Source organism: Chiloscyllium plagiosum, chromosome 5, assembly GCF_004010195.1.
Source record: "Chiloscyllium plagiosum isolate BGI_BamShark_2017 chromosome 5, ASM401019v2, whole genome shotgun sequence".
NCBI lineage: Eukaryota > Metazoa > Chordata > Chondrichthyes > Orectolobiformes > Hemiscylliidae > Chiloscyllium > Chiloscyllium plagiosum.
In genome coordinates this window covers 122,330,742-122,340,802 of record NC_057714.1, presented here as the reverse complement: position 1 = coordinate 122,340,802, position 10,061 = coordinate 122,330,742, and the positions used below count along the sequence as shown (strand labels likewise).

At 47.6% G+C, this 10,061-nt stretch overlaps 1 protein-coding gene across 1 annotated transcript in view; it reads right to left on the bottom strand.

Moving 5' to 3' along the window:
* Positions 1-10,061, bottom strand: part of LOC122550351 — a 40,245-nt gene that overhangs the window by 17,077 nt on the left and 13,107 nt on the right. The window contains exons 2-4 of the mRNA XM_043691080.1: positions 8,401-8,533; positions 2,979-3,100; positions 890-962 (exon numbers count right to left, since the gene is read on the bottom strand). Of these exons, the coding sequence (XP_043547015.1) occupies positions 890-962; positions 2,979-3,100; positions 8,401-8,533 (328 nt within the window). The remainder of the gene's footprint in view (positions 1-889; positions 963-2,978; positions 3,101-8,400; positions 8,534-10,061) is intronic.

Below are 10,061 nucleotides of genomic sequence, written 5' to 3'. Positions count from 1 at the left end.
GCCCGCTTGGCACACCCTCCTCATTCCTGAAGAAGGGCTTATGCCCGAAACGTCGATTCTCCTGCTCCTTGGATGCTGCCTGACCTGCTGCGCTTTTCCAGCCACACATTTTCAGCTCATATTGTAATCATAACCAGGCGATTTACAGTGTAACCCCACTGAGGTTCTTCCTGAGTCACTGGGCAGTTTGAGAGGCGTGAGCACTGAAACACGACGGCATATGGAGACACAGGCCAAATACTGGGAAACAGGATCATGGCAGTTGGATGTCTGATAACCAGCACAGTCGTGGTGGGCTGAAGGGTCTCATGGATAGATATATGGCCCAGCGGCCTGGCCTCGTCCTATACCCCACCAGCCCAAAAAGCACAGGAGCCCTAGAGCTCGGGAGTATTTACTGGGCCCCGATGTGCCCCAGCCCCATGTCCCAGTACAAACATTACTGTGGGCCTGAAGTCACATGTGGGTCAGACTGGGTAAGGTCAGCAGATTTCTATCCCTGAGGACATCCTGAGGTGAATCAGATGGGGTTCTTAACAAACATTGACAATAGTTTCCTGGTCACCATTGCAGAGCCTTGCTTTATAATTCAGATTTACTCATTGAGAAGGTAATCCCAGCACAGCAGAGACTGGGTCTGGTGGGAGGGGACTCAGACAGTCTCACCCAGAGTTTAGGAAACGGTTGGGGATCTAACTGTCCGAAAGATTTATTAACCCTGAGCTTCCCTTTGTCAGTAACACTCGAGCACAGTGGATCAAAACCAGAATCTCACGCAGTCTCACTTTGGGACTCCCCCCCCCCCACACTGCCCCATTCGGGATCACCAGGATCTCCCATTTCCAGACACCCCCACACTGCCCCATTCGGGATCACCAGGATCTCCTACCTCCTTCAGGTGTTCCTGTCTTTCCAGATATCCTATATCAGGCTCAGCTGGCAAAACAACACGACCTTCCGGGCTGGACCAGGACATAGGAAGAGAGTTAGAACCTCGTACACACATTACAAACAGACAGAAGATTCCAGCCATCGACTGAACAACTGATTACTCTGTACCTCTTCACAACTCTCCCAATCCAATAAAACAACACTCTGCAAACTAATCCCCTAACAACCTGCAGGGCTCAGTGATCAATAACTTCACTTCGGGTCAGAAAACATATATAAAATAACTCCGTGCTGAGGGAGCGCCACACTGTCAGAGGGTCAGTGCTGAGGGGGTGCTGCACTGTCGAAGGGTCAGTGCTGAGGGAGTGCCGCACTGTCGGAGCGTCAGTGCTGAGGGAGTGCCGCACTGTCGGAGGGTCAGTGCTGAGGGAGTGCCGCACTGTGGAAGGGTCAGTGCTGAGGGAGACCGCACTGTCGAAGGGTCAGTGCTGAGGGAGTGTCGCACTGTCGGAGCGTCAGTGCTGAGTGAGTGCCGCACTGCTGGAGGGTCAGTGCTGAGGGAGTGCCGCACTGTCGGAGCGTCAATGCTGAGTGAGTGCCGCACTGTTGGAGGGTCAGTGCTGAGGGAGTGCCGCACTGTTGGAGGGTCAGTGCTGAGGGAGTGGGCACTGTTGGAGGGTCAGTGCTGAGGGTTGAAAACACTGATGTAGGGTCAGTGCTGAGGGAGACCGCACTGTCGAAGGGTCAGTGCTGAGGGAGTGTCGCACTGTCGGAGCGTCAGTGCTGAGTGAGTGCCGCACTGTTGGAGGGTCAGTGCTGAGGGAGTGCCGCACTGTCGGAGGGTCAGTGCTGAGGGAGTGTCGCACTGTCGGAGGATCAGTGCTGAGGGAGTGGGCACTGTCGGAGGGTCAGTGCTGAGGGAGTGCCGCACTGTTGGAGGGTCAGTGCTGAGGGAGTGGGCACTGTTGGAGGGTCAGTGCTGAGGGTTGAAAAACTGTATGTTCATTGGAGTCACGTTAGTGGTTTGTAATGTGAATAAAATAGATCAATGTCCCAGAGATCATGAAGATTTTTGTACTGAATTGGCATCAGCTCTTTATAATTACAAAGAACCTTTCTGTGCTGCATGACCCTGTGACTCTATGACCCCTGCTTGAGGAACGTCAATGCGGCCTCAAGCAGCAGGAGGAGAGGATAACCAGCTGCAGCAGGTATATCGAGCTCTCCCTGAATGACAGAGTGTACTCCTCAGAGAGAGTTGTGCCATTTTGCCAATCAGATATGGACCACAATCTTAATCCATGAAAATATTTTGTTTTTCTCGTTTGACCTTTAACTGCCTTCATGTTTGTAAAGACCTGAAACCAGTGAAATAAAGAATCTCTGTTGATTGATCATCGGGCTGGGTGTATTTCACTCTTGTTTCACATTTCTGACATAGCAGGGCAGGATTCCCCAGAATCCCAAATTGTGGTGGAGGAGGAAGTTGTAAAGCTCTGGACTGAGATAGAGCAACTGCAAAATGCTTAGCTCTAACTTATAACTCCTCAGACACTGAAGCAGTCCATGTCCAAATACAAGACCTGGACAATGTCTAGGCTTGGGCTTAAAAGTGGCAAGTAACATTCACACCACACAAATGCCAGGCTATGACCATCACCATTAAGGGACAATTTAACTACTGCTCCTTGGCATTCAATGACGTTACCATCACTGAATCCTCCACTAACAACATCCTGGGGTTACCGTTTACCAGAAACTCACTGGACTCACCACATGAACACAGTGGCTACAAGAGAGGGTCTGAGGCTAGGGATACTGCAGCAAGTAACCCACCTCCTGACTCCCCAAAGCCTGTCCACCATCTACAAGGCACAAGTCAAGGGTGTGATGGAATACTCCCCACTCTCCTGGATTCTGTGATTACAGCAAAGAAGGGCTGGACAATGGGATTTGAATGGACTTTCTCTGAATGATTATTGCTAGCGTCTGGATTCAGTAACATAACTGCGGTCCCAGCTCTCAGTGACACTGCTGTAGTACCTTGGTCCTGTTCCCACCCCAGACTGGTGTCTTTATCTTCCTACCTGTTGAATGAATGGGGTCCTCTCAGACGCTGACGATCTTCGGCAGACAGGGAATTGACAGCAGTGCTGGAGATGGGAACAGGAGAATCGGGAACAGGATCACTGACATCCCTACATGCTATCTAAACAGAAAGTAAAAAACTGTTAGCAGCATGATTCACGTTCACATCACAGAACACAAAACACAGAACATTACAGCGCAGTAGAGGCCCTTCGGCCCTCGATGTTGCACGAACCCGTGAAATCGATCTGAAGCCCATCTAACCTACACTATTCCATTTTCATCAATATATTTATCTAATGACCATTTAAATACCCTTAAAGTTGGCGAGTCTACTATTGTTACAGGCAGTGCTTTCCACACTCTTACTACTCTCTGAGTAAAGAAACAACCTCTGACATCTGTCCTATATCTATCACCCCTCAATTTAAAGCTATGTCCCTTTGCACTAGCCATCACCATCCGAGGAAAAAGAATCTCACTGTCCACCCGATCTAATTCTCTGATCATTTTGTATGTCCCTTTTAAGTCACCTCTCAACCTTCTTCTCTCCAATGGAAACAGCCTCAAATCCCTCAGCCTTTCCTCATAAGACCTTCCCTCCATACCAGGCAATATCCCAGTAAATATCCTCTGAACCCTTTCCAAAGCTTCCACATCCTTCCTGTAATACGGTGACCAGAACTGTACACAATACTCTAAGTGCGGCCGCACCAGAGTTTTGTACAGCTGCAGCACAACCTCATGGCTCCGGAACTCAATCCCTCTACCAATTAAACCTAACACACCATATGCCTTCTTAACAACCCTGTCAACCTGTGTGAAAGTGAGGACTGCAGATGCTGGAGATCAGAGTCGAAGAGTGTGGTGCTTGAAAAGTCCAGCTGGTCAGGCAGCATCCGAGGAGCAGGAGAATCGATGTTTCAGGCATAAGCCCTACATCCTATCAACCTGGCTGGCAACTTTCAAGGATCTATGCACATGGACATTGAGATCTCTCTGCTCATCCACACTGCCAAGAATCTTACCATTAGCCCAGTACTCTGTATTCCTGTTACTCCTTCCAAAGTGAATCATCTCACACTTGTCCTCATTAAACTCCATTTGCCACCTTTCAGCCCAGCTCTGCGCTTATCTATTTACCTCTGTAACCTGCAACATCCTTCAGCACTATCCACAACTCCATCGACTTTATTGTTACCCACATATTTACTAACCCATCCTTCTACGGCTTCATCCAGGTTATTTGTAAAAATGACAAACAGTAGTAGCCCCAAACCAGATCATTACTGTACCCCACTAGTAACTGAACTCCAGGATGAACATTTCCCATCAACCACCACCCTCTGTCTTCTTTCAGCTAGCCAATTTCTGATCCAAACCGCTAAATAACCTTCAATCCCATGCCTCCATATTTTGTGCAGTAGCCTACCGTGTGGAACCTTATCAAACACCTTACTGAAATCCATATATACCACATCAACAGCTTTACCCTCATCCACCTGTTTGGTCACCTTCTCAAAGAAACTCAATAAGGTTAGTGAAGCACGACCTACCCTTCACAAAGTCATGTTGACTATCCCTAATCAAATTATTCCTTTTCAGATGATTATAAATCCTATCTCTCATAACACTTTCTAACACTTTACCCACAACTGAAGTAAAGCTCACTGGTCTATAACTACCAGGGCTATCCCCATCTTGAACAAGGAAACAACATTTGCTATCCTGCAGTCTTCTGGCACTATTCCTATAGATAATTATGGCATAAAGATCAAAGCCAAAGGCTCTGCAATCTCCTCCCTAGCTTCCCAGAGAATCCGAGGATAAATCCCATCCAATCCAGGGGATTTACCTATTTTCACACTTCCCAAAATTGCAACACCTCCTCCTCATGAACTTTAATCCCATCAAGTCTAGTAGCCTATATCCCAGTATTCTCCGTGATAACATTGTCTTTTTCTAGTGTGAAGACTCATGAAAAATATTCATTTAGCGCCTCTCCTATCTCCTTTGACTCCACACACAACTCTCCACTACTGTCCTTGACTGGCCCAAATCTTACTCTAGTCATTCTTTGATACCTAGGCAAAAGTGAGGACTGCAGATTCTGGAGATCAAAGTCTAGATTAGTGTGGTGCTGGAAAAGCACAGCAGGTCAGGCAGCATCCGAGGACCAGGAATATTGGCGTTTCGGGCAAAGCCCCATGACATATCTATAGAAACCTTTAGGGTTTTCCTTGATCCTACCTGCCAGAGACTTCTCATGTCCCCTTCTGGCTCTTCTTAACTCTCTCTTTAGGTCCTTCCTGGCTAACCTTTATCTCTCAAGTGCCCTAACTGACCTTCATGCCTCATCTTTAAGGCTTCTTCTTCCTCTTGACAAGAGATTCAACTTCCTTAGTAAACCATGGTTCCCTTCGCTCGACCACTTCCTCCCTACCTGACAAGGACAAGCTCCACATTTCAATTGTGCCCATCCCCTATAGTTTCCGTCCCCATCCTCTGCATCCTAAATCTTGCCTATTCACATCATAATTGCCTTTCCCCCAGCTATAACTCTTGTCCTGCAGTATATACCTATCCCTTTCCACTGCTAAAGTAAACAACCGAATTGTGATCACTATCACCAAAGTGCTCACCTACCTCCAAATCTAACACCTGGCCGGGCTCATTACCCAGTACCAAATCCAATATAGCCTCACCTCTTGTTGGCCTGTCGACATACTGTGTCAGGAAACCCTCCCGCACAATTGGACAAAAACTGACTCATCTAAAATACTCAAACTATAGCGTTTCCAGTCAATATTTGGAAAGTTAAACTCCCCCATAACAACTACCCTGTTATTTTTGCTCCTATCCAGAATCATCTTTGCTATCCTTTCCTCTACATCTCTGGAACTATTCGGAGGCTGAGAGAAAATTCCCAACAGAGTGACTTCTCCTGTTTCTAACCTCAGCCCATACTACCTCAGTAGACAAGTCCTCATCAAAAGTCCTTTCTGCCACCATAATACTGCCCTTGACCAACACCTCCCCCTCTTTTACCACCTTCCCTGATCTTACTGAAATATCTAAATCCCGCAACATGCAACAACCATTCCTGTCCCTGCACTATCCATGTCTCTGAAATGGCCACAACATCGAAGGCCCAGGTACCAACCCATGCTGCAAGTTCACCCACCTTCTTCCAGATGCTCCTGGGCGTTGAAGTAGACACGCTTCAAACCACAGTCCTACCTGCTAGTACACTTCAGCGACCTTGGAACCTTATTCATGACCTCGCTCCTCCAACCTCCTGTACACTGGAGCTACAATTCAGATTCCCATCCCCTTGCTGAATTAGTTTAAACCCTCCTGAAGAGCATTAACACATCCTCCCCCCTAGGATATTGGTACCCCCCTGGTTCAGGTGTGGGCCATCCTGTTTGTAGAGGTCCTGCCTACCCGAGAATGAGCCCCAATTATCCAGGTATCTGAATCCCTCCCTCCTGCACCGTCCCTTAACCACGTGTTCAACTCCTCTCTGTCTCTCTCTCTCTCTCTCTCTATTCTTCATTTCATTAGCATGTGGCACAGGCAACAAACCAGAGATAACAATTCTGTTTGCTCTAGCTCTAAGCTTCCACCCTATTTCCCTGAATTTCTGCCCTGCACCTCATCCCTTTGTCGTCGGTGCCTAAGTGGACCACGACTTGGGGCTGCTTCCCCTCCCCTGCAAGGATCCCGAAAACACAACCAGAGACATCACAGACCCTGGCACCTGGGAGGCAACACATCTACCGTGAGTGTCTCTCGTCCCCACAGAATGTCCTATCTGTCCCCCTAACTATGGAGTCCCCAATGACTACTGCTCAGCGCCTCTTCCCCCTTCCCTTCTGAGCAACAGGAACAAACTCTGTGCCAGAGACCTGTACCCCATGGCTTTCCCCTGATAAGTCATACCCCCAACAGGATCCAAATTTGTATACTTGTTGTTGAGGGGAACGGCCACAGGGGATCCCTGCACTGTCTGCCTGTTCCCATTCTGCCCCCTGACAGTAACCCAACTACCTTCTTCCTGTACCTGAGGTGTGACTACCTCCCTGTAACTTCTCTCACTAACCCCCTCCGCCTCCTGAATGACCTGATGTCCATCCAGCTCCAGCTCCAGTTCCCTAATGCGGTTTTCGAGGAGCTGGAGTTGGGTGCACTTCCTGCAGATGTAGTCAACAGGGACACTGGTGGTGACCCTTACCTCCCACATTCTGCAGGAGGAACATTCAACTGCCCTAACCCCCATTCCCACTATTCTAAATTCCCAAAGAGACTTTATATAAAAAAAAACTAGTAACCTTATGAAATCAGCGCTCAGGACCTTTTGTTTTGGTAAGAGGAGGAGGATGGGTGGGAGATACCACCCGAGTAGTGTTTCGGGAAAAGCAACCATCCAAATATATTACCTCACTTACCCAGCTGTCCCCTGTCTGCTCCTGCTCAGTGTGCTCTTTGCCTATCCATGAGGTAAGTTATTAAAGGATTAATTTACCTTCCTATCAGTCCCCTGGTGCTCACTGTCACTGCTCCCGCTGCTGCAAAAATGGAGACTACTGTGTACATGGTTTAGGCAATATTTGATGGGGGGCACAGTTTCAAAGGGACTTTACTCTGTATCTAACCCTGTGCTGTCCCTGTCCTGGGAGTGTTTGATGAGGAACAGGGTAGAGGGATCTTTACTCTGTATCTAACCCCGTGTTGTTCCTGTCCTGGGAGTGTTTGATGAGGAACAGTGTAGAGGGAGCTTTACTCTGTATCTAACCCCATGTTGTCTCTGTCCTGGGAGTGTTTGATGGGGATGGTGTAGAGGGAGCTTTACTCTCTATCCTACCCCGTGCTGTCCCTATCCTGGGAGTGTTTGATTGGGAACAGTGTAGAGGGAGCTTTACTTTGTATCTAACCCCGTGCTGTCTCTGTCCTGGGAGGGTTTGATGAGGGACAGCGTAAAGGGAGCTTTACTCTGTATCTAACCATGTGCTGTCCCTGTCCTGGGAGTGTTTGACGGGAGGATGGTGTAGAGGGAGCTTTACTCTCTATCCTACCCCATGCTGTCCCTGTCCTGTGAGTGTTTGATGGGAGACAGTGTAGAGGGAGCTTTACTCTGTATCTAACCCCATGCTGTCCCTGTCCTGGGAGTGTTTGATGGGAGATAGTGGAAAACTCTGAGGCGCTGCATCAGTTCTTTTATTCCATAAACATTATTCCAATTTTGCATTAAAATATTCACATTTACAGACACAAAATCACACACACATAAGCCGATACATACAGACGACACACACATGCAAACATATACACAATCAGATGGACACTGCAGTCAGATATACAGTGTGTCAGAGATACTTATAGAGAGACAGATAGACAGACTGACATTTGCACACATACCCGGAGCATATACTGCTGGGTCAGGTACTCAGAACTGTTCATGAGATACAGGTTATGTTCGATACCCAGGAGAATATTACCAACATCGTTACAGAATGAGATGCTGTCAGCAACCGCTTTCAGGTGGAGAACCCTGTGAAAGATAAGGAGAGGAGCCTAGGGTTTAATGGTCACTGGACCTTCTGATTCAGAGGCACAGTTCACAGTGAAATAAAAACCGAGAGAACTGCAGATGCTGTAAATCTGAAACAAAACCAGAAATTGCTGAAAAAGCTCAGCAGGTCGGGCAGCATCTGTGGAGAGAAATCCAAGTTAACCATAAGACCATGAGTCACAGGAGCAGAAATTAGGCCATTCAGCCCATTGAGCCTGCTCTGCCATTCAATCATGGCTGATACGTTTCTCAACTTCATTCTTTCACTTTCTCCCTGTAATGCCTCATCCCCTTGGCAATCAAGAACCTATCCATCTGTATCTCAAATATACTCAATGACCTGACCTCCAAAGCCTTCTGTGGCAGTGTATTCCATATGTTCACCACTCTCTGGCTGAAGAAGTTTCTCCTTATCTCTGTTCTAAAAGGTCTTCCCTTTACTCGGAGGCTGTGCCATCAGGTCCTAGTCTCTCCTACCAATGGAAACAACTTCCCAACATCCACTCTGTCCAGGTCGCTCAGTGTTCTGTATGTTTCAATTAGATCCGCCCCTCATCCTTCTTAACTCCATTGAGTACAGACCCAGAGTCCTCAAACATTCCTCATTTGTCAAGCTTTCCATTCCTGGGACCATTCTCATGAACCTCTTCTGCTCCTGATCCAGGGCCAGTATATCCTTCCTGAGATATGGGGCTCAAAACTGCGCACAATACTCCAGATGTGGCCTGACCAGAGCGTTACAGAGCCTCAGAAGTACATCCCTGCTTTTATATTCAAGTCCTCTCAATGTTTTGGGTTGAGTGAGCTTTCCTCAGAACAGTGCTTCACGGTGAAATATCTGACTCTGTTATATGCTAGAATATGGGTCCCTCCTGCTGCAGATTAACTCAGTGTAAACACTGTGTCTTTTTAACCTTCTGTATTTTGGCCTGTGGGCTGAAATGGGAACAGGACTGGGACTTCGATGTTGTGGCCATTACGGAGACATGGATAGAGCATGGACAGGAATGGCTGTTGCAGGTTCCGGGATTCAGATGTTTCAGTAAGAACAGAGAAGATGGTAAAAGAGGGGGTGGTGTGGCATTGTTGATCAGGGACAATATTACAGTTGTAGAAAGGATGTTTGGGGACTTGTTAACTGAGGTAGTATGGGCTGAGGTTAGAAACAGGAAAGGAGAAGTCACCATGCTGGGAGTTTTCTATAGGCCTCCAAATAATCCCAGAGATGTAGAGGAAAGGATAGCAAAGATGATTTTCGATAGGAGTGAGAGAGGCAGGGTAGTTGTCATGGGGGACTTCAACTATCAAAATATTGACTGGGATCACTACAGTACGAGTACTATAGATGGGTCAGTTTTTGTCCAGTGTGTGCAGGAGGGCTTCCTGACACAGTATGTAGACAGGCCTACAAGGGGCGAAGCCACTTTAGATTTAGTACTGGGTAACAAGTCTGGCCAGGTGTTAGATTTGGAAGTAGGTGAGCACTTTGGAGACAGCGATCACAATT